The sequence below is a fragment of the Triticum aestivum genome, chromosome 5B (assembly GCF_018294505.1).
Source record: "Triticum aestivum cultivar Chinese Spring chromosome 5B, IWGSC CS RefSeq v2.1, whole genome shotgun sequence".
Classification (NCBI taxonomy): Eukaryota; Viridiplantae; Streptophyta; class Magnoliopsida; order Poales; family Poaceae; genus Triticum; species Triticum aestivum.
Window position 1 is genome coordinate 679,290,573 of NC_057807.1, and position 26,151 is coordinate 679,316,723.

The window sequence follows — 26,151 nt, forward strand, 5'->3', positions numbered from 1 at the left end:
CAGATGAACCGGAGGGGAAAGGTTTGAGGTTTTCTAAGCTAGAGATGTGTGGCGGACGAACATACCGCGTATTCGGATTTGTCTCATCGTTCTGAGCAACTTTCATGTAGAAAACATTTTCATCCGAGCTATGGTTTATTTTCTATTAATTTTCATAGTTTAAACAATTTTCTGGATTTATTTATATTAAAAGAAATGGAATATGACGTCAGCATGATGTAGAGGTGATGTCAGCAGTCAACATGACGGTTGACTGGGGTCAAACCTGACCTTTGGTCCAGTGGGACCCACTGGTCAGTGACTCGACTAATTAACCATTGTTAACTGGACTAATCTAATACTAAATATTAAACGGGGCCCACTATCAGTGTCTAATTGATGAATAGATTAATTAATCAATTTAATTAACAGATTTACTATTTATCTAAAACATTTTATTGACTCGGCCCCACATGTCAGTGGGTTGACTCAGTCAAGGGCTCAGCTGGGCCCACCCGTCAGTGGCTCAGCGGGCCCCATACGTCAGCGCCAGGTCAGCCTCGCCGGCGCTGGCGCCGGAAGGGCTCCAGCGAGCCTCCCGCGGAGAGGGGTCGGGTTTCGCGCACAGGGGGGTTTCCGGGGTCGTAGCTAGGTGCGTTCGACGCGGTTCGACGTCGCACGCAAGATGGAGGCGACGGCCGGGGCCAGGAACGACCGGAACGGCGCCGGCGACGAGTAGAAACGGTGCCGGAGTACGGCCGCGAGCGGGTTCAGTGTTAGAGCGCGCGGCCAAACTAACCAACTAGGCGGGGTCTACGGCGCTCCAGGAGCTCGTCGGAGCTACTAGCTCGAGCGGAGGAGCTCGGTGGCGAGTCATACGGCGGCAATGGCGGACGGAGGAGCTCGGCTTGCGGGCGAGCTAGCTACGGCGAAAGGCACGGCACGAGGAGAGGAAAGGAGGAAGGGAGGAGCTCACCGGGCTGCCAAGAAAGGCCCGTGCGAGCTTAGGAGCAGCAGCATTGGACGGAGATGACGGCGGGCGCCGGCAACCGAGAAGGAGAGGTGAGGTCAATCCCGAGCGTGCGGTCATTCCCGAGCTCGATGACAAGGTGTAGTCGAGGCAGCCGAGCGAGGCGGAGCGGTAGGGCGCGTCGGCGAGGCGATCGGGAGGCGGTGGCCGTGGGATCGACGGCGGCGCGTCGACAACCGCGCATGGGCGAACGAGACAGAGAAGAAGAGGGGTGAACGAGGGGGAGCGAGGGGGGGCGAATGGATGAGGAGGCCAGGGGGGAGAGGTGGATCTTTATCCACCCGCGGCGCCTATAGCGGCGTGGTCGGCGAGGTGGGTTCAATGGCGACGGCGGGCGTGCCTCGGTCGCTTGAACAGAGAACAGGGGAGCGGAGGAGGCCGTTGTGGGCTGGGCTCTAGGCACTGTGCACTTAGGCCAGTGCGTAGTGGCCTTTTTTTATTTCTTTTTACAGAAAGGGGGGTTTAGTAATATTTTGAGCTTCCATAAGATTTTGCAAAAATGTGAAACTTGGCCACATAATTACTTTGCAATATCCAGCACTGCCACAAAAAGTTTGGGCATTTCAGGAGTTGTCCAAGCATTTTTAGAAAATGAAAAGGACATCTTAAATACTGCTGGACCATATAATAAATTCCCAGGGGCTATTTGGGAATTCCAAAAATGTTGGCTTCAACATGGCAAATATCTAGGGATTATTTGCCATAGGATGAACTATTTTATTTGCATGAAAGAAGAAGCAAATATTTGACATGCAATTTGAATTTGAATTAGAAGCAGATTTTGGACAAGTTGCATTTTAGCATGATGATCATGATGACATGACCTTCATTAGGGGGAGATTACTGTAGTGTGATGTTGGGGATGTTACAAATCTCCTCCACTACAAGAAATCTCGTCCCAAGATTTAAGTGGGGAAGTAAAGAGTAACTTCGGGAGAACTGACCCTTATAGGGTTAATTATCTGGTGAACAAATAAGGGAATGTGGCAGAAGTATCGCTCGAGTTGAAACTTAAGAAAACATCGAGAGCAAAATATGAAGGTACAATAGGGAGTTTCAAGCGAATGGACAAACAATCGATACCTGAACAGAGTGTGAGAAGGGGGGGTTCAGAGCATCGGGAATAGATCATCTCTCGGACGGTGGCTCGTGACAACACACAAAGCCCAGAGCAAATGATACTTCAGAATAAAGGATATACAAGAGAGACAGGTTTCAATCCTGTGGAACTGTGGGTTATGGGCCCACCATGTGGGTTGACAGTAGGAAGGCACTAATCAATTTGCACGATTATGATAGGAAGGTAGGTCAGAGTATAGCCTGTCAGTTATGTTGGCAACAACGCTGGTACCAAGGGCGAGGGACGAAGAGAACCATTCTCCTACTCGTTGAACGAGGTGGACCAATAGACAAAGTTCTCATCCATCGGTGGTTACCGGAATGTCGTCCACAATAGTAATAGGGTCTTACTGACAGTTTGTACACCGAGGTGTTTACATAAGCAGGGAAATATTACTGCTTATATCATATAGATCACAAGAAAGATTATACAAAACAATGAAAAGGAAAAAAATGTGATTATCGGATTAAACACTCCAATGGAAAGGAAAATGTGTTTAAACACAAGTATTAGGAGTATATCCTTCAGAAGAACAAGTAGAGCAGGATATACCTGACAGGACAGCAAGTAGATATGCAAGAAGGTTGTCGATGTTAACACAAATCATCGAGAGGGCAAGGATGGTATTTATCATCATGAATTCGATTCATAACCTAGAAGAGCTCAAAATGTTGATGATGATCATGACACATTTGTCGAGAGATTTCATGAAGATGTAATCGATCGGCGATGACATCAAGTCCAAAGAATGCTGAAGCGAAAGCTTATTGGAACCACTTGTATGACACATACTCAAAATCAAGCTTGTTGTTCAAGGTGAACGAGGGGGAGTGAGGGGGCGAATGGATGAGGAGGCCAGGGGGAGGAGAGGTGGATCTTTATCCACCCGCGGCGCCTGTAGCGGCGTGGTCGGCGAGGTGGGTTCGGTGGCGACGGCGGGCGTGCCTCGGCCGCTTGAGCAGAGAACAGGGGGGCGGAGGAGGCCGTGGTGGGCTGGGCTCTAGGCATTGTGCACTTAGGCCAGTGCGCAGTGGCCATTTTTTATTTCTTTTTACAGAAAGGGGGGTTTAGTAATATTTTGAGCTTCCATAAGATTTTTGCAAAAATGTGAAACTTGGCCACATAATTACTTTGCAATATCCAGCACTGCCACAAAAAGTTTGGGCATTTCAGGAGTTGTCCAAGCATTTTTATAAAATGAAAAGGACATCTTAAATACTGCTGGACGAGATAATAAATTCCCAGGGGCAATTTGGGAATTCCAAAAATGTTGGCTTCAACATGGCAAATATCTAGGGATTATTTGCCATAGGATGAACTATTTTATTTGCATGAAAGAAGAAGCAAATATTTGACATGCAGTTTGAATTTGAATTAGAAGCAGATTTTGGACAAGTGGAATTTTGGCATGATGATCATGATGACCTGACCTTCATTAGGGGGAGATTACTGTAGTGTGATGCTGGGGATGTTACAACCTCCAGCAGGGGCTTTCCGGCGCGGGGATCATGTGGAGCGACCCATTGACAGCTTCGTAGACGAGATAGAGCATGTGGCCGAAGTCGTGGAGGAACGATGCCTCTGTCGATAGCTTCGATGTTGGTCAGCGGTGATGCGGAGCATCCCACGTTCATCCCCATGTACACTCCAACTACTCTCCAAACCCCAACAGGACTTATGACGAGACCTCAACTATACGCCATTGGACGCAAGGTGAACTCGCTCCTCTCCGAATCGTCACTTTCCACATGTGAGACATGGCTACTACCTCAAACGTGTGTGCTATGCATGTCCAGGAACCAAGAGGAAGGCCATGGAACAACTGCGAGCATTGGACAAGACGGCGAGGACACCAAGCGCGAGGAACAAGAGGAAGAGCTGTTGGGAAGCTACAATGCTCGGACGTCCGACAGCCGTCGGACGACCGACGATCTTCGGACGTCCGACGCCTGGAGACTCCACCAGCCAGATCGATGCAGCCGAGGCAACATACAGCGCCCGAAAAACCGCCAGACACCGGACGTCCGACGACTCCCAGGGCCACGGACGACCGACGCCACCGGACGACCGAACGACCAGCACCCGAGCCAAAACTACGGATGTCCGACATCTCCGGACGTCCGGACCATCCTGAAGCTCCGGACGTCCGACGCCTGTGCGTCCTCCCGTGTGTTGGGCCGAAGCCACTTACCCTTTCATTCACCTAGACTATAAATAGTCCTCTCCCACCTCTTAGCTAGGGTTAGCGCTGATTTAGCTCATTTGTGAGATAGAGCCTCGCTCATCCATCGGATCTCCTCCTCGTGAGAGACCGCGGCCTCTTCGGAGAAGATCCATTCGGACTCATACCCCTTTACGGGAAGATCCCTCGTGGATTCAAGACCTCCTCTCGGAGACGAGCTACCACCACTTGTATCGTCCGTTTTTGACTTTGTATCTCGTGCTACTCGTGCTACTCGTGCTTCGATGATATAGACCTAGTGTGATTGATCTCTTGTCGGTTGAGTGTTTCTCTTGTCCCTCCCCGTGATTCTCGTGTTCTTCCGTGCGTTCTTCGTGATTCCCCGTAGGATCCACTCCAAACGTGAAAGATCGGCCCCATAGGGTTCCGCCCTACATCATCTTGGTATCAGAGCCAGGTTGATCACGTTTTTGGAGCCCCTAGCCCTCTTTTTCTAGCTTGATTTTGTTGTGTTCTTCCCAAAATCCGAAAATACCCACCAAACATAGCCCTCAAAAATTTTGTGATTTGTTTGTTTGATGATGTTTTGTTGATTTTGATCCGTGGATTTGCTTGGTTTCAAGTGGATCTAGCATTTCCCCAAGTTTCCCCATCTTCCATCCATGAAATCTCGTCAATTTTGACCCCGAAATCTCCATTTTCCGCTCAAAATCGCCCCCGAACTCGCATCTCGCGTTGACCCCGACCTACCGGACGACCGGAGTTTTACGGACGTCCGGAGCCCCAAGAACGACCGGACGTCCGACCTTTCTGGACGACCGGAACCCCTAACCCGAACCAAATTTACGGATTTCCGACTTTCCCGGACGTCCGACGCCCCGGACATCCGACCTTCCCGGACGTCCGTAATGTGTAGATATTGACTTCGGCTGATTCTTGTTTCGGCCATAATTAATTCATCCAAACTCCGAGTTTGACGTTCTTTAGCTCATTTTGAAGCTCTTGACATCACCCTTCCCACAAAAATACTACCAACATCATTTGACTCCATCAAATTTTTGGAACTTTGGCATCTTTGCCTAGGGCTTCCACCACATCATCCACATAGCCACCACCCACTTCCACAACCTAACCCATGTTGGTCCCCATAGCATTAGTGGTTGCTTGAGTAGTGATTCGAGTCTCCTAAGGTGTTTCGGCTACTTAGGGACAATTGCTTCTTCATCAACCACCACCACCACTTCCGCATAGACGTGCCCACCATACATTTCCACCCCAACTTAACCCAATTTTGTTTGAGTTGTGGCTTGTGTCTCCTAAGGTGTTTCGGCTACTTAGGGACGGAAACTTCAACTCCTACTCGAGTATAGCCATCATCCCACTTCCGCATTGCCAAGTGCAAACCACCACATTGCATATAAGATTATCATATCTGATCATCTTGGATCATCTTGAGAGAAACACCGGGAACCATACATACATAGCATACTTGTGATAAAAGTCCATATATTTTGCATCTTATAGGTTGTGCACAAGTGTCGTATCCGCCTATTGAGAAATCATGCTAGCGTCTCTCTTGAGTTGTGCAACACGAGCATTTTGCGTGGATTCCACATTTTGTGCTCATTCCTTGGTTGCACGACCCCATTTATCTATCCGTGTGTGCGTTTCCGTGTGCCTTCCATATTGCTATTGGTCCATTTGTTTCGCTTGCGAATTTGTGAATCTCTTTCAACATTATTGACTCTTGCTAACATTTTGCATTAAATTTTTGTGCCACTATCCTCATCGAGCTCCACCATAAGCTTTACTTGTGTAGGTGTGAGAACCGACAAGGATTGGTACCAATAGTGCTATTTCATTGTCCACATTTGAGTGAACTTGATTCATTGTCAACATCGGTCAAGGTACATTGGTATAAGTTCTTCTCTTTCTCCCACTCATATTTGCTCGAGTCTTGTGATGGATAGGCAAGGCATTTCCTCTGTGGTCTATGACAACAACGACGGCGTGAACAACTACATCACCAAAGCGTCACTCTTCGATCTACAACAACAAATACAAGGCGCACAATCAAGATTGCGAGAGCACATCGAGAAGAAGCTTTCCGCACATAAAGAGGAGCAAGATGCAAGGATGGAGGAGATTAGAGCCTTGATCAATTCTTCTTCCCCTTCGTCATCTTCAAGGCGGTGACATTCAAGCCACAAGTCTTCGGAGCGCGAAAAAGATGCAAGTGCAAATCGTCCTCGTCCACATCTACATGGCGACCACCATCACGTTCGTGATCAACATCGTCATGAAGGGCAAGTCACCTCCAAGAATCATGTGCACGATGATGACGAACGACATCTTCTACGAGCTCAAGCACGACAACGACATCATCATCATGAAGATGCTACACAAGCACAAATGCACAAATCCCAACAAGCCCTACTTCACGCCAAGTCGAAGCTTCATAAGCACAAAAGAAGACCGCAAGACGACCACCACCAAGACGGCGCTACGGCTACAACCACCACTTCGGCATCTTGGCCAAGTGCTATCAAGGCATCTTCGCCTTTGGACGTACGACATCTTCGCCTACTTCCCACGAGTACGCCTACAATTGTTGGGGAACGTAGTAATTTCAAAAAATTTCCTACGCACACGCAAGATCATGGTGATGGCATAGCAACGAGAGGGGAGAGTGTTGTCCACGTACCCTCGTAGACCGTAAGCGGAAGCGTTAGCACAACGCGGTTGATGTAGTCGTACGTCTTCACGATCCGACCGATCCAAGTACCGAGCGTACGGCACCTCCGAGTTCAGCACACGTTCAGCTCGATGACGTCCCTTGAACTCTGATCCAGCCGAGTGTCGAGGGAGAGTTCCGTCAGCACGACGGCATGGAGACGATGATGATGTTCTGCTGGCGCAGGGCTTCGCGTAAACTCCGCGACGATATGACCGAGGTGGAATATGGTGGAGATATGGTGGAGGGGGGCACCGCACACGGCTAAGGAACGATCCGTAGATCAACTTGTGTGTCATGGGGTGCCCCCTGCCCCCGTATATAAAGGAGGGAGGGGGGAGGTGCGGCCGGCCTAGGAGGGGGCGCGCCAAGGGGAGTCCTACTCCCACCGGGAGTAGGACTCCCTCCTTCCTTGTTGGAGTAGGAGAAGGGGGAAAGAGGGGGAGGGGAGGAAGGAAAAGGGGGCCGCACCCCTTGTCCAATTCGGACCAGAGGGGGGCTGCGCGCCTCCTTCCTTTCGGCCTCTCTCCTCTATTCCCGTATGGCCCAATAAGGCCCATATACTCCCCGGCGAATTCCCGTAACTCTCCGGTACTCCAAAAAATACCCGAACCACTCGGAACCTTTCCGAACTCCGAATATAGTCGTCCAATATATCGATCTTTACGTCTCGACCATTTCGAGACTCCTCGTCATGTCCCCGATCTCATCCGGGACTCCGAACTCCTTCTGTGCATCAAAACTCATAAACTCATAATATAATTGTCATCGAAACCTTAAGCGTGCGGACCCTACGGGTTCGAGAACTATGTAGACATGACCTAGAACTATTCTTGGTCAATAACCAATAGCGGAACCTGGATGACCATATTGGCTCCTACATATTCTACGAAGATCTTTATCGGTCAAACCGCATAACAACATACTTTGTTCCCTTTGTCATCGGTATGTTACTTGCCCGAGATTCGATCGTCGGTATCCAATACCTAGTTCAATCTCGTTACCGGCAAGTCTCTTTACTCGTTACGTAATGCATCATCCCGTAACCAACTCATTGGTCACATTGCTTGCAAGGCTTATAGTGATGTGCATTACCGAGAGGGCCCAGAGATACCTCTCCGACAATCGGAGTGACAAAACCTAATATCGAAATACGCCAACCCAACATGTACCTTTGGAGACACCGGTAGCACTCCTTTATAATCACCCAGTTACGTTGTGACGTTTGGTAGCACCCAAAGTGTTCCTCCGGTAAACGGGAGTTGCATAATCTCATAGTTACAGGAACATGTATAAGTCATGAAGAAAGCAACAGCAACATACTAAACGATCAAGTGCTAAGCTAGCGGAATGGGTCAAGTCAATCACATCATTCTCCTAATGATGTGATCCCGTTAATCAAATGACAACTCTTTTGTCCATGGTTAGGAAACATAACCATCTTTGATAAACGAGCTAGTCAAGTAGAGGCATACTAGTGACACTATGTTTGTCTATGTATTCACACATGTATTATGTTTCCGGTTAATACAATTCTAGCATGAATAATAAACATTTATCATGATATAAGGAAATAAATAATAACTTTATTATTGCCTCTAGGGCATATTTCCTTCAGTCTCCCACTTGCACTAGAGTCAATAATCTAGTTCACATCATCATGTGATTTAACACCAATATTCACATCTATATGTGATTAATACCCATAGTTCACATCGTCATGTGATCAACACCAAAGGGTTTACTAGAGTCAATAATCTAGTTCACATCGCTATGTGATTAACACCCAAAGAGTACTAAAGTATGATCATGTTTTGCTCGTGAGAGAAGTTTAGTCAACGGGTCTGTCATATTACAGAGTCGTATGTATTTTGCAAATATTCTATGTCTACAATGCTTTGCACGGAGCTACTCTAGCTAATTGCTCCCACTTTCAATATGTATCCAGATTGAGACTTAGAGTCATCTGGATCAGTGTAAAAGCTTGCATCGATGTATCTCTTTACGACGAACTCTTTTATCACCTTCATAATCGAGAAACATATCCTTATTCTACTAAGGATAATTTTGACCAATGTCCAGTGATCTACTCCTAGATCACTATTGTACTCCCTTGCCAAACCAGGGCAGAGTATACAATAGGTCTGGTCCATAACATGTCATACTTTTATAGAACCTATGACTGATGCATAGGGAATGACTTTCATTCTCTTTCTATTTTATGCCGTGGTCGGGTCTTGAGTCTTACTCAATTTCACACCTTTGCATCACAGGCAAGAACTCCTTCTTTGACTGTTCCATTTTGAACTATTTCAAAAATTTATCAAGGTATGTACTCATTGAAAAATCTTATCAAGCGTCTTGATCTATCTATATATATATTGATGCTCAATGTGTAAGCAGCTTCACCGAGGTCTTGCTTTGAAAAACTTTTATTCAAGTATCCTTTCATGCTATCCAGAATTTCCATATCATTTCCAATTAACAATATGTCATCCACATATAATATTAGAAATGCTACAGAGCTCCCACTCACTTTCTTCTAAATACAGGTTTCTTCAAAAGTCTGTATAAAACCATATGCTTTGATCAACACATCAAAGCGTATATTCCAACTCCGAGATGCTTGCACCAGTCCATAGATGGATCGCTGGAGTTTGCACATTTTGTTAGCACCGTTAGGATTGACAAAATCTTCCGGTTGCATCATATACAACTCTTCTTTAATAAATCCATTAAAGAATGTAGTTTTGACATCCATTTGCCAGATTTCATAACATGTGACAATTGCTAACATGATTCGGACAGATTTAAGCATCGCTACAGTTGAGAAAATCTCATTGTAGTCAACACCTTGAACTTGTCGAAAACCTTTTTGTGACAAGTTGAGCTTTGTAGATAGTAACACTACTATCAGTGTCCGTCTTCCTCTTGAAGATCCATTTATTTAACATGGCTTGCTGATCATCGAGCAAGTCAATCAAAGTCCATACTTTGTTCTCATACATGGATCCTATCTCAGATTTCATGGCCTCAAGCCATTTCACGGAATCTGGGCTCATCATCCCTTCCTCATAGTTCGTAGGTTCATCATGGTCTAGTAACATGACTTCTAGAACGGGATTACCGTACCATTTTGGTGCGGATCTTATTCTGGAAGACCTACGAGGTTCGGTAGTAACTTGATCTGAAGCTTCATGATCATCATCATTAACTTCCTCACTAATCGGTGTAGGCATCACTGGAACTGATTTCTGTGATGAACTACTTTCCAATTTGGGAGAAGGTACAATTACCTTATCAAGTTCTACTTTCCTCCCACTCACTTCTTTCTAGAGAAACTCCTTCTCTAGAAAGGATCCATCTTAGCAACGAATCTTGCTTTCGGATCTGTGATAGAAGGTGTACCCAATAGTTACCTTTGGGTATTCTATGAAGACGCACTTCTTCGATTTGGGTTCGAGCTTATCAGGTGAAAACTTTTTCACATAAGCATCGCAGCCCCAAACTTTAAGAAACGACAACTTTTGTTTCTCGCCAAACCACAGTTCATAAGGCGTCGTCTCAACGGATTTTGATGGTGCCCTCTTTTTAAAGTGAATGCAACTGTCTCTAATGCATAACCCCAAAACGATAGTGGTAAATTGGTAAGATACATCATAGATCGCACTATATCCAATAAAGTACTGTTATGATGTTCGGACACACCATTAATCTGTGGTGTTCCAGGTGGCATGAGTTTGTGAAACTATTCCACACTGTTTTAATTGAAGACCAAACTCGTAACTCAAATATTTGTCTCCGCGATCAAATTGCAGAAACTTTATTTTCTTGTTACGATCATTCTCCACTTCACTCTGAAATTCTTTGAACTTTCCAAATGTTTCAGACTTGTGCTTCATTAAGTAGATATACTCATATCTGCTCAAATCATTTTGTGAAGGTCAGAAAATAATGATACTTGCCGCGAGCCTCAACACTCATCGGATCGCATACATCAGTATGTATTATTTCCAATAAGTCAGTTGCTCGCTCTATTGTTCCGGAGAACGGAGCCTTTAGTCATCTTGCCCATAAGGCATGGTTCGCAAGCATCAAGTGATTCATAATCAAGTGATTCCAAAATCCCATCAGCATGGAGTTTCTTCATGTGCTTTACACCAATATGACCTAAACTGCAGTGCCACAAATAAGTTGCACTATCATTATTAACTTTGCATCTTTTGGTTTCAATATTATGAATATGTGTATCACTACGATCGAGATCCAACGAACCATTTTCATTGGGTGTGTAACCATATAAGGTTTTATTCATGTAAACAAAACAACAATTTATTCTCTTACTTAAATGAATAACCGTATTGCAATAAACATGATCAAATCATATTCATGCTCAACGCAAACACCAAATAACACTTATTTAGTTTCAACACTAATCCCGAAAGTATAGGGAGTGTGCGATGATGATCATATCAATCTTGGAACTACTTCCAACACTCATCGTCACTTCCCCTTCAACTAGTCTTTGTTTATTCTGTAACTCCTGTTTCGAGTTACTAATATTAGCAACCGAACAAGTATCAAATACTCAGGGGCTACTATAAACACTAGTAAAGTACACATCAATAACCTGTATATCAAATATACCCTTATTCACTTTGCCATCCTTCTTATCCACCAAATATTCAGGGTATTTCCGTTTCCAGTGACCATTTCCTTTGCAGTGTAAGCACTCAGTTTCAGGCTTTGGTTCAGCTTTGGGCTTCTTCGTGGGAGTGACAACTTGCTTGCTATTCTACTTGAAGTTCCCTTTTCTTTCCCTTTGCCCTTTTCTTGAAACTAGTGATCTTGTCAACCATCAACACTTGATGCTCTTTCTTGATTTCTACCTTCGTCGATTTCAACATCACGAAGAGCTTGGGAATCGTTTTCGGCATCCCTTGCATACTATAGTTCATCAGGAAGTTCTACTAACTTGGTGATGGTGACTAGAGAATTCTGTCAATCACTATCTTATCTGGAAGATTAGCTCCCACTTGATTCAAGCGATTGTAGTACCCAGACAATCTGAGCACTTGCTCACTAGTTGAGCGATTCTCCTCCATCTTTTAGCTATAGAACTTGTTGGAGACTTCATATCTCTCAACTCGGGTATTTGCTTGAAATATTAACTTCAACTCCTGGAACATCTCATATGGTCCATGACGTTCAAAACGTCTTTGAAGTCCCGATTCTAAGCCATAAAGCATGGTGCACAAAACTATCAAGTAGTCATCATACTGAGCTAGCCAAACATTCATAACGTCTGCATCTGCTCCTGCAATAGGTCTGTCACCTAGCGGTGCATTAAGGACATAATTCTTCTATGCAGCAATGAGGATAAACCTCAGATCACGGATCCAATCCGCATCATTGCTACTAACATCTTTGAACACAATTTTCTCTAGGAACATATCAAAATAAACATATGAAAGCAACAACGCAAGCTATTGATCTACAACATAATTTGCAAAATACTACCAGGACTAAGTTCATGATAAATTTAAGTTCAATTAATCATATTACTTAAGAACTCCCACTTAGATAGACATCCCTCTAATCCTCTAAGTGATCACGTGATCCAAATCAACTAAACCATAACCGATCATCACGTGAGATGGAGTAGTTTTCAATGGTGAACATCATTATGTTGATCATATCTACTATATGATTCACGCTCGACCTTTCGGTCTCCGTGTTCCGAGGCCATATCTGCATATGCTAGGCTTGTCAAGTTTAACCTGAGTATTCTGCGTGTGCAAAACTGGCTTGCACCCGTTGTAGATGGACGCAGAGCTTATCACACCCGATCATCACGTGGTGTCTGGGCACGATGAACTTTGGCAACGGTGCATACTCAGGGAGAACACTTCTTGATAATTTAAGTGAGAGATCATCTTAAAATGCTACCATCAATCAAAGCAAGATAAGATGCATAAAGGATAAACATCACATGCAATCAATATAAGCGATATGATATGGCCATCATCATCTTGTGCTTGTGATCTCCATCTTCGAAGCACCGTCGTGATCACCATTGTCATCGGCGCGACACCTTGATCTCCATCGTAGCATCGTTGTCGTTACGCCATCTATTGCTTCTACGACTATCTCTACCGCTTAGTGATAAAGTAAAGCAATTACAGGGCGTTTGCATTTTATACAATAAAGCGACAACCATATGGCTCCTGCCAGTTGCCGATAACTTCGGTTACAAAACATGATCATCTCATACAATAAAATATAGCATCACGTCTTGAACATATCACATCACAACATGCCCTGCAAAAACAAGTTAGACGTCCTCTACTTTGTTGTTGCAAATTTTACGTGGCTGCTACGGGCTGAGCAAGAACCGTTCTTACCTACGCATCAAAACCACAACGATAGTTTGTCAAGTTAGTGTTGTTTTAACCTTCGCAAGGACCGGGCGTAGCCACACTCGGTTCAACTAAAGTGAGAGAGACAGACACCCGCCAGCCACCTTTAAGCACGAGTGCTCATAACGGTAAAACCAGTCTCGCATAAGCGTACGCGTAATGTCGGTCCGGGCCGCTTCATCTCACAATGCCGCTGAACCAAAGTATGACATGCTGGTAAGCAGTATGACTTATATCGCCCACAACTCACTTGTGTTCTACTCGTGCATATGACATCTACGCATAAAACCTGGCTCGGATGCCACTGTTGGGGAACGTAGTAATTTCAAAAAAATTCCTACGCACACGCAAGATCATGGTGATGGCATAGCAACGAGAGGGGAGAGTGTTGTCCACGTACCCTCATAGACCGTAAACGGAAGCGTTAGCACAACGCGGTTGATGTAGTCGTACGTCTTCATGATCCGACTGATCCAAGTACCGAACGTACGTCACCTCCGAGTTCAGCACACGTTCAGCTCGATGACGTCCCTCGAACTCCGATCCAGCCGAGTGTCGAGGGAGAGTTCCGTCAGCACGACGGCGTGGAGATGATGATGATGTTCTGCCGGCGCAGGGCTTCGCCTAAACTCCGCGACGATATGACCGAGGTGGAATATGGTGGAGGGGGGCACCGCACACGGCTAAGGAACGATCCGTAGATCAACTTGTGTGTCATGGGGTGCCCCCTGCCCCCGTATATAAAGGAGGGAGGGGGGAGGTGCGGCCGGCCTAGGAGGGGGCGCGCCAAGGGGAGTCCTACTCCCACCGGGAGTAGGACTCCCTCCTTCCTTGTTGGAGTAGGAGAAGGGGGAAAGAGGGGGAGAGGAGGAAGGAAAAGGGGGCCGCACCCCTTGTCCAATTCGGACCAGAGGGGGGCTGCGCGCCTCCTTCCTTTCGGCCTCTCTCCTCTATTCCCGTATGGCCCAATAAGGCCCATATACTCCCCGGCGAATTCCCGTAGCTCTCCGGTACTCCAAAAAATACTCAAACCACTTGGAACCTTTCCAAACTCCGAATATAGTCGTCCAATATATCGATCTTTACATCTCGACCATTTCGAGACTCCTCGTCATGTCCCCGATCTCATCCGGGACTCCAAACTCCTTCGGTACATCAAAACTCATAAACTCATAATATAATTGTCATCGAAACCTTAAGCGTGCGGACCCTACGGGTTCGAGAACTATGTAGACATGACCTAGAACTATTCTTGGTCAATAACCAATAGCGGAACCTGGATGCCCATATTGGCTCCTACATATTCTACGAAGATCTTTATCGGTCAAACCGCATAACAACATACTTTGTTCCCTTTGTCATCGGTATGTTACTTGCCCGAGATTCGATCGTCGGTATCCAATACCTAGTTCAATCTCATTACCGGCAAGTCTATTTACTCGTTACGTAATGCATCATCCCGTAACCAACTCATTGGTCACATTGCTTGCAAGGCTTATAGTGATGTGCATTACCGAGAGGGCCCAGAGATACCTCTCCGACAATCGGAGTGACAAAACCTAATCTCGAAATACGCCAACCCAACATGTACCTTTGGAGACACCTGTAGCACTCCTTTATAATCACCCAGTTACGTTGTGACGTTTGGTAGCACCCAAAGTGTTCCTCCGGTAAACAGGAGTTGCATAATCTCATAGTTACAGGAACATGTATAAGTCATGAAGAAAGCAACAGCAACATACTAAACGATCAAGTGCTAAGCTAGCGGAATGGGTCAAGTCAATCACATCATTCTCCTAATGATGTGATCCCGTTAATCAAATGACAACTCTTTTGTCCATGGTTAGGAAACATAACCATCTTTGATAAACGAGCTAGTCAAGTAGAGGCATACTAGTGACACTATGTTTGTCTATGTATTCACACATGTATTATGTTTCCGGTTAATACAATTCTACCATGAATAATAAACATTTATCATGATATAAGGAAATAAATAATAACTTTATTATTGCCTCTAGGGCATATTTCCTTCAACAATGACTTCATCAAGTCCAAGGCGACTACCTACGAGTGAGGGCGACACTTCCATCTTCGGAAGCCCCCCAAGGAAGATGGCCGAGCATGGGAAATTCCCTTCGGTCATGGAGACGAGCTACGAGGTGCCACATCATATGGGCCTCCAATACCAAGACGGTGACAAGACGGTCGAGCAAGGGCCATCCCCTTCAACCATGGCGACGAGTGCAAACCTCTTCAACAACATGAAGACGGCGCCCTATTGGACTCATACTCCGAGTCAAGATACGCGACCGCGCATGGAGACATTTGCACCAACATCTCTCCGACACCCACATATGTCGAGATGCCCCTAGTGCCATGTGAGGAGAGCCACTACCCCATGAGTGACATGAGTGACTCCACCATACGTGACATTGAGAGCATTTCCTATGAGAGGATGAGTGTGACCACCACTAGCCCCACATATGAGAGCATGCCACACATCCTATGTGAGGTTGAGAGCCATTTGAGTGACTCCACCAACCATATGAGTGAGTGCATCCTTGAGGGAGTGAGTGAGCCACAAAACTTAGTGAGTGAGGTAGTTGAGACGGCATGTGAGGCCACTATGATTTCTAACGACTTAACCTCTACTCCTAGTGTGTTTTCTTCTTTGGTGCTAGGTCTCCTACATGACGACACGCCTATCCATGACGATTATATAACTCCAATGGAGACGATGATGGCCATGGTGGAAAATGATGCACCCCCCACATGGTTCCATCAAGATGAAGATGACAACGATTGGATTTTCAGCACCTCACCTAAAACACATGCGCGATGCTCCAAAGGTAACATAGGTGATGGTAATTCTCTTTTCCCACTAGTGGACTCTCTTGACATCGATTGCTCCCATGTTGTTGACCCACCTATTCCCATGCTTCATGCTAGTGAAACTTCTTCATGCCTTGACTTACCTATTTATGATGAATATGATGATGAGCATGTTGAGTTGCCTAGTTGTGATGCTATGTTCCATAAGATATCATGTGAAAATTCTTTTGGTCACATCATGTTTGACAATCCATTGAAATTGTCATATGCTATGAGTGAGATCTCCCATATTGCATCATTTCAATCTCAACATAGTAACTATGCATGCCCCATTAAAATAAATCCCATTTGCACTTATGGCATAGATGACGAGATAATGGTCATTGGCTTTTGTTTTTCATGTGATGATATTGCCATGCTTCCTTTACATGATTTACACAATTCATCTAATATGTCATGCCATGATCATATTGTTCCAAATATGCATTGTTTTGGATGTTGTCAATATTCTCCATGTGATGTTTCCGTTAACGCTCATGAGGAGACCCCCATAGTTTCCTCATACATATTAGGAGATCTTGATGCATGTCATACTTTGCATGATTCCCATAATTGCGTGCACTTTATGCATTCCATGAATAACAATGCTCTAGATATTTCTCATGATGCATTACACCCTTTGAGTCTCCATTATGCCATGCATAACAACAAACCTCTCATGATGGATGACATGTTTCTATATCACGCATCTCATTTATTTGAGCATTGGATATTTTGTGCTAACCGACACATGCATGTGCGCATCATGATGGATGATGTGTACATATATCACGCACACACACTTTTCTCTTTGTCTTTGTTTTGTGTAGGTACACACGTATACTCGTCAACCTCTCAATCCCACGAGTTGACGAAACGAGCTCTTGAGAGCAACGACGCTTTGGGATCCCGTGGACTATCCTTACCACCATCCCCTTCGCGCAACGACTATGCGCATCACTTTTACTTGGCTCTCACACGGCTATGGGCTATATATTAATTGTCACCTCATGCTCATTTTACCGTGTTCACTTTGCATGTTATACTTGCTTCTATGCCTTTGCCATGCAATTGTGACCCTTGCTTGCATCTACCCATGATTGACCCTATGTGTATTTGCATGCTTGATGGAGATCCTTGTTGCTATTGCCATGTTTATCATGTGCCCCATGCTATCTATGCTTGTTGTGTTGGGAGAGTCATGATGTCCCATTGCTATTTACATATAGCCTCTCGCCAATACATTCATGCCATTCTACTCATATCTTGCTTTCATGCTTGTGATATGTCATGTGCATTATTCATGCCCACTATTTGCACACATGGCATGCTTGCCATGATTTTCTCTCATATGTTGCATCTTCGCACTACTAGCTTGCTTGACTTGATTGCTATGATTGCTTGCTATGTTGCATCGCCCATGTTCCACTATTACTCGCTTTCTTGGGTTGATGACATATATGCTCATGCCTCTCACATGATATATCTTGATCATCATCTCTTGTGTCCATTAGTTGCCTCTTTCATATCCACTTGTATTGAGTGCAACCATACTATGCTTATTGATCTTGGAGACTTTGACACCTTACTTGTGATGCATGCTTGTTTCATTGAGCCTATTGCATTTGGCTGTTCTTGCATCATATGCCTCCATACTATGAAATGCTCCCTTATATTTTCTTATGATGAGCATGATGCATACACTTGTTGGGTATCTTACCACACGAATGATAGGTTTTGCACTTCTGCTAACCTCATTTGTTTTTCCGAGTGTTTGTCATGTTCTTTCATTTTGAAGGATTCACAAGGCACTACCGTCATGAGACATATTGGCTATTTGAAGGCATACATGATGTGCAACACCAATATTTTCGACATCCTCCTAGAGGTGAACTCCTACTCTTTGAGCCATCCTCAAATACGCATATTGGATGGGTCACTATTTCATTGTTGTTTCCTTCTTGTTGTCTACATGATACATCTCGTGAACGGAGGAGCGACATTGGAGATTGGCTACATGGACCTTCACATTGAGGAGCGCTCGCACTTATTGGATGCACCTTCGAACCTCCACTCATGCCCCGACATCGAGCATTGGTATACCACCACCTCCACTTTTGTTGATTGTGCTCACACATGTCATGCTCGATGAACATATCATACTCACCACAAGTTTGCACCCTATGCATGGATTGACTCACATTATGATTGCCTTGTTGCATCTTGTATTCCCATGTCATCCATGATATTTGAGCTTGTTCACTTCCTTAGCAAATTTGTTGTGATCTACCTTGATGGCATATTCATACATCATGATCATATTTTCCACCATCAATTGCATGATAACATACACATGTTGAGCATCCATTGCCATATTCATGCTATTGATAAACCGTCTCACTATGAAATCATTTTGCACCGTGGTTGCATTGATCATATTTACAACACATTTGTGTGCACAATGATTGCATTTCCTCCCGTGAATGCTTTGCATCTCATTCTAGATCATCTTGATAAGCTTCATGCGCTTTGTCACGACCAATCTTGCCGCACGGACTCATTCTTGCATGATGGACACTTTGTATGCGCTAACCATTGTATTTCCGAGTGTTGCTTGTGTTTGCTCTTTTTGCATGTCTATCACTCCGGCGACACCTTTGACTACTTGGATTGTGCAATGCCTTCATCGATGTCCAACTACAAGTCCATCCACGACAATCATTTCCATGGTGATGAGGATCACGATCCGAGGTCGGATCTTTCCCAAGGGGGGGGGGGATGATGCGGAGCATCCCACGTTCATCCCCATGTACACTCCAACTACTCTCCAAACCCCAAGAGGACTTACGACGAGACCTCAACTATACGCCATTGGACACAAGGTGAACTCGCTCCTCTTCGAATCGTCACTTTCCACATGTGAGACATGGCTACTACCTCAGACGTGTGTGCTATGCATGTCCAGGAACCAAGAGGAAGGCCATGGAACAGCTGGGAGCATTGGACAAGACGGCGGGGACACCAAGCGCGAGGAACAAGAGGAAGAGCTGCTGGGAAGCTACAACGCTCGGACGTCCGACAGCCGCCGGACGACCGACGATCTTCGGACGTCCGACGCCTGGAGACTCCACCAGCCAGATCGACTGCAGCCGAGGCAACCTACAGCGCCCGAACGACCGCCAGAAACCGGACGTCCGATGACTCCCAGGGCCATGGACGGACGACACCACCGGACGACCGAACGACCAGCACCCGAGCCGAAACTACGGATGTCCGACATCTCCGGACGTCCGGACCGTCCTGAAGCTCTAGACGGCCGACGTCTTCCGGACGTCCGACGCCCTCCGGACGTCCGACGCCTGTGCGTCCTTCTGTGTGTTGGGCCGAAGCCACTTACCCTTTCATTCACCTAGACTATAAATAGTCCTCTCCCACCTCCTAGCTAGGGTTAGCGCTGATTTAGCTCATTTGTGAGATAGAGCCTCGCTCATCCATCGGATCTCCTCCTCGTGAGAGACCACGGCCTCTTCGGAGAAGATCCATCCGGATTCAAGACCCCTTTACGGGAAGATCCCTCGTGGATTCAAGACCTCCTCTCGGAGATGAGCTACCGCCACTTGTATCGTCCGTTGTTGACTTTGTATCTCGTGCTACTCGTGCTTCGATGATATAGACCTTGTGTGATTGATCTCTTGTCGGTTGAGTGTTTCTCTCGTTCCTCCCCATGATTTCCTCGTGTTCTTCCGCGCGTTCTTCATGATTCCCCGTAGGATCCACTCCAAACGTGAAAGATCGGCCCCATAGGGTTCCGCCCTACATCAAGCGGGTTGCCGCCTCGTAGGCCCAGGCAAGAGATTCCCGGCGGCGCATCGGCAAGGTGCACCCCGATGTCCATGTGCCGGACCATCTCGTCGGCGTGGGACTGCAGCTGGGGTGAGAACCCGGACGCCGCCTTCTTGACGCATCTCAGAATCTTGAACGGCTGGAGGGCAATCAGGTCTGTCTGGTTGTTGTCGTCGAAGTCCGTGCGCACGCGGCGGTGCAGCAGGCAGCCGGGCGGTAACCTGGAACCACTACCCGACATGGCTGCTAGGGCGAAAATGCTAAACGTACAGGCACCTACAGGCCCTTATACGGGGACCTTCCAACAAACTAAACATTGCCCCCCTGATTTTCAGGGGGTGGGGCCTGCTTTGGTAACTGAAGTCCAACCACAAACTTCCACGTCGCATTATTTTCTGGTCAGCCTGTAAAACCTTGTATAATCCCGTATGTGTAGCATTACTGCTGCTAGGGTAGTATATGTTTTCTTTACGGAAGAAGACGACCTACATGGACGGTGCAACGAATTTGTTGGATTTTGTTTTTCCGGTGTTATTAACAACTCGATCAATGACCTACATGGATGTGTATATACACACACGTGTACGTCGACAGGACACCAGAACAACTATAGGAAGCTGACTCGGACTTGATCTCAGCCGAACCGTGCGCCAAGGATAATTTCGGAAAGTCTATTGAACGAACGTTCGCTAGATTTGTTTTTGGCGCAACCCAACATCTTTTTTCTAGAAAACTTTCGATATATTCATCTTCAATCATGGTACTACAAGAAATACAAAAAATAATACAAATTACATCTAGATTCGTAGACCATCTATCGACGACCACAAGCACTAAAGCGAGCCGAAAGCGCGCCGCCGTCATCATCCCTCCCTCGTCGGAGCCGGGTAAATTTGTTGCAGTAGACAGTCAAGAAGCCATACTTTCAAGTTTTTTTTTTCAAAGGTCATCCTTCCAAGGTTAGCTATACGTGATACCTGAGTGAATCTCGACGCGAGGACAACCACACAAACACCTCGGGAGGGACGTTCGCTCCTAAGTCATTGAGTCATCACCAGTGAGCTTATCATCATCTCGTCATTGTTGCTCTCCATTTCCACCCTCAGAAAGTTGCGGTGGAGGTCGAGCTTCATGATATCCTTTATCTAGTCATTCATTTTCATTTTCTACATTGTGATCTGTGCATGTATTTTTGTATTTTTTTTGTTTCTTTTAGCAAAAGAACATATAACTTTAAACTTTGCCGGACAACAAAACATTCTGATTACATTGTGGGAAAACAATTAGATTTTTTTCATGCATCTTAAATACTTAAATGAATTTTTCATTAAAAATTAATTTCATTTTGTATATTTATGTTTTTCAGAGCAAGAAATCTGAAAGTTTTTTCACACATTAAGATTCTAAAGTTTGTTTGACCTGCAAAGTTCACATCCATATGTTGTTTCATTTGAGAGAAACAAAAAAGAGAAACTTTCATGTAGTAAGTTAATTGGTGGCACAAATCACAAAACTATGTTGGAGGGGTGAGGATAAGGGGTGCCATGGAGCTCGGTCTACAGAAAACCGCTCTGACTTTCGACCCCCACCTCTCTCTCGCATGTTTGTTCCCAACAAAGTTGGATCCTCATAGGCGGCGCCAGCGCCACTGGTGGTGGGGAAGGCCTTCACGACAAGCACACTCTACATGACAAAGAAGCTCATCCACCATCAGCGCTAGCAGCGCGGCCTCGGGCACCACGGGGGCTCTTGCTCTTTCTTGTCGGCCTGCAACCTTCGCTCTTCATGCCGAGGAGGCCTTCACGGCGCACGGGCTTGACACGGCGGAATAGCTCTTCCTCCATCTACATGAGCAGGGCATCCTCAGGCACCACGGGGACGGGGGTACATGACCCCTCGCCGCCGGCCTACCCCGTCCCCTCCTTGGGAATCGCAGGCACCCGACCCATCGTTGTCAGCCTCCCTTACCCCGCCCGACGTTTTAGCTCTCAAGGGCATATCCTCCTACGGTGAATAGTAAATTCAAAACAATATCAAACAAATTTAAAGAAAAAAAATCTGATTTCTGTTACATGTTCATATTAGTAGTGAAGAGAAAGTTGTGGTGTACCACATAACAATGTACCCTTTATCCTCACTTTCCATTCTTGCATCAAAGTTCGTGCAAAAAACTTCTCTTTTTTGTTTCTCCAAATAAAAGAACATTAGAACTCAAAACTTCACACATCAACATCACACAATTATTTTTATGTGCAGATAAGTTTTTGGATTTTTCGGTGCAACATGAATGTTTAAAAATGATAGAATTCATTCAAAATTTTAAATTTGACAAATTTATGTTTTATAAAAAAAATGGAAACATTTATACAATGAGTGACACTTGTGTATAATCTGCAAAGTTTCAAGGTCAAATGTTCTCTTGTTTGGAAGAAACAATAAAGAAAAAAAATTCTATATAGGGATAAGACGACTCATAACACAAACTGAATTATCTAGGTAGAGGGTACACTGACATGGGGGTATAAAAGTTCCACACTCTCAAAGCGTGTTTGACAGTTTTCATGTGAAACAGAATAGTTGTAGTTCTTATATTTTTTTTGTACTGTTTCATGTTAGTATCCACAGTTAGTTTCTCAGAATTAAGTAAGATCAAATCAGAATCACATGTTCTATCATCGTGGGCAGGGCATCCTCAGTCACCACAGGGACGGGGGTATATGGTCCGTCGCTGCCGGCCTATCCCGTCCCTCCTTGGGAACCGAAGGCGCCCGGCCCATCATTGTCCGACTCCCTCACCCGGTCGGACGTTTTAGCTCTCACGAGCATATCCTCCTTGGTGAACAGTAAATTCAAAACAATATCAAACAAATAAAAAATTGATTTCTTTTACATGTTTTTTGTATCCAAGGGAAAGTTGTGGTGTACCCCCATAACAATGTATCCTTTATCCCTACTGTTTCATTCTTGCATCAAAGTTCATGCAAAAAAACTTCTCTTTTTTGTTTCTCCCAAATAAAAGAACATTAGAACTCGAAACTTCGCAGATCAACATCACACAATTATTGTTATGTGCAGATAAGTTTTCGGATTTTTTGCGCAACATGAATTTCTAAGAATGATAGAATTCATTCAAAATTTGAAATTTGACAAATTTATATTTCATAAAAAAGGGAAACATTCTGTACAATGATTAACAATTGTGTATAGTTGATCTGCAAAGTTTCAAGGTCAAATGTTCTTTTGTTTGGAAGCAACAAATAGAAAAGAAAAAAAATTCTATACAAGTATAACACGAATCATGATGCAAACTGAATTATCTAGGTAGAGGGTACACTGGTACGGGGGTATAAAAAATCCACACTCTCAAAGCGTGTTTGACAATTTTCATGCGAAACAGAATAGTTGTAGTTCTATATTTTTTTGTACATGTTCATGTTAGTATCCTCAATTAGTATCTTAGAATAAGTAAGGCCAAATCAGAACCACATGTTATATATGCTACTGTATTTGACAGTTTGTAGTTCATCACCAATGACAGATTTTTTTGACAATTGCATTATTTTTTCCGTGCAGCAAGGGCTTCCGTGATGCGAAATCACATCAATGACGTCTTTATCTACACATTAGTACATTTGAAATTTCCCCTTGGTGTTGTCAAAGAGTTGTTCAGCAAGCAGGGCTCCATCCCCATCCGCTCGCTTTATCTCCAGGTTGGCATTCTGGTAGCAGCTTCCCATGGCAATAGCAGCTTCTGCCGTGGCTCCATACACCAGCCTCTGCATTGCATTGTGACATTCACCATGATTGATTGATTGATTGATTGTCGATTAAGAAATTAAGCTATTACATTCTACCAGACGAAGAATGCTAAAGCAAGGGGCGAACCTTGATCCGGGATAGACGAACGGCGCCGAAACACATCGGACATGGTTCGCAGGATGCATACATTTCGCAATCCGACAGGTCGATCTTCCCGAGCTTCTTGCAAGCCTAGAGTGAAAGCGAAGCACCGGTTATTTGGTACAGACGACCAAACATTGGAAATGAAGTACAAAAACACACTGAGTAACCAAAATTGTAAACAGCAAGCACCAAGCATAGTTGGTGAGGATAGCCTCTGGCCACAGGGCACCAAAATCACCTCTCTTATTGCAGTTACTTCGGCATGGGCGGTTGCATCGGTGTTCATCACAACCATGTTATGGCAACTGACCACTACTTCGTCGTTACGGACTACGACTGCGCCAAATGGGCGTCCATGGCCACAGTCGACTGCTCGGTAGGCCTCTTCTACCGCTATCGATAAGAACTTGTGCTCCCTATCTTGTGCAGCTGTTCAAACAAGCAAAGCCTAAACAAGTCGACCTTTTCTTTAAGAAAGAAAGAAAGAAAGAGTGTCTCTCCAATAGCAGAGAATTACAGAGATGAGTCGGGACTTATTTAGTCATCAATCAAAAGGTAGAATAGATGAATAAAATAAATTAAAGCACCTAGTAGGTATTGTAGAACAACTTGTGCAATGTATAGAGAAATTAGCACACATGAACAAACAAGATCCTCTTTAAAAGAAGAAGAAAATGCAATCCCTTTCTTGTATGGCCTGCTCTGCGGTTGTGCTGAACCACCGGAATCCCCAGATTTAACAGACGGAGGACCGTGCCTTCTTCCGCTTCATATCGATCGGCATCAATCACTTCTATGTGATTGGATTTGAGGAGCTAAACAAGTGCCCGAGGACAGTTTCGGTACTTACTGACGATTAAACCCCGCCTCCTTGAACTTCAGTTCGATACTGAGCTAAGCAGAGCACAAAACAGAGTACGTACCAAACAATCTGACCCGCGAGATAACCCGAGGAGAGCGTACCCTTGGCTTCCTCCATGGGGAGGGCGGCGGAGGAGGGTAGCAGATCCGCGGAGCGAGCGAGGAGATGCCTCCTGTCGGTCCCGTCCGTCCGTGGGAACCAGGAGGAAGGGAAAGGGCTTGGTGCCAGGTCGTCGCTCCTCCAGTCGACGCCGAAGCCTGATGAAGCTGGAGCACCGGTCCACATCAGCGCTCGCTAGGAGTAGCACTACAGCTTCTCACACCAACGACGTGTAGATTTTAGCTATTATCCGGTGTCAAACTTATAATCTGGGCAACCAGCTCCTCAATATAAAACCTGTCTACACAAATATAAGACAAGACTTTCGGGACGGAGGGAGTATTATGCAAACTACTGCTCTAGCAAAGTTGTGGTATGACTCCATAATAACAGCTGATATGTCCAGGGGCGGATCCAACCCAGCCCAGCGCCGCCCTCTTTGTTACAGTACACAAAGAGGATGGGCCTTGCACCCCGGGCCTGCCCCCTGCCTGGGGCCTAAATCCACCACTGGATATGTCGACCAAAAAGATCGCTCTAACATAGCCTTCGGCCCTGTTTGTTTGGGCTTTTGCATCTGCTTTTATATATTTTCCACTTTGACAAAACAACAACAGAAAACCCTTCTAAATATTTGCTTTTTGTTTAGGCTTTTGGTTTATACCATCATATAACAATATTGATTCATAAGCCAAAAGCCGAAGAAAAAGCCCCTATTTAGAAGCTTTTATGGCTTTTCCGCCAAAGTGGAAAAGCTGCATAAGCAGAAACAAAAGCACAAACAAACAGGGTCTTCATATAGTTTCAGATCATTGTAATTTATGAAAGATGCTTCAAATCCAGCGCATGAGCCTCCATATTTAGAGGCAATGGGTCATTGGTTTGGAGGGCGCTCCATCCACCGACCGCTCACGCAGGATGTGATCCCGCACAACCCATCGTCTCATATGTGTCAACTAATGGCGGCCATCACATGACAACTGCCCATGGCCATTTCCGTCACATTTCCCGCCAGTTTTCTCCGCCCACGGCTATAAAAAGATCGTCGCCATGTCCGGTAGCTCATATGCCTTGCCGCCCGCAACCTCCACCTCCTTCCCCTGCCG

The 26,151-nt window shown here is 45.3% G+C and overlaps 1 protein-coding gene across 1 annotated transcript; it reads right to left on the reverse strand.

Moving 5' to 3' along the window:
• Positions 1–23,647: 23,647 nt before the first annotated feature.
• On the reverse strand, positions 23,648–25,313 carry LOC123117610 (guanosine deaminase). The gene is made up of 4 exons (XM_044538330.1): positions 25,048–25,313; positions 24,323–24,513; positions 24,067–24,171; positions 23,648–23,957 (listed from the first exon to the last, which is right to left on the reverse strand). Exons 1-4 carry the CDS (start codon positions 25,229–25,231, stop codon positions 23,805–23,807), a joined length of 633 nt encoding a protein of 210 aa, XP_044394265.1. The 5' UTR covers positions 25,232–25,313; the 3' UTR covers positions 23,648–23,804.
• Between the last annotated feature and the right edge of the window lie 838 nt (positions 25,314–26,151).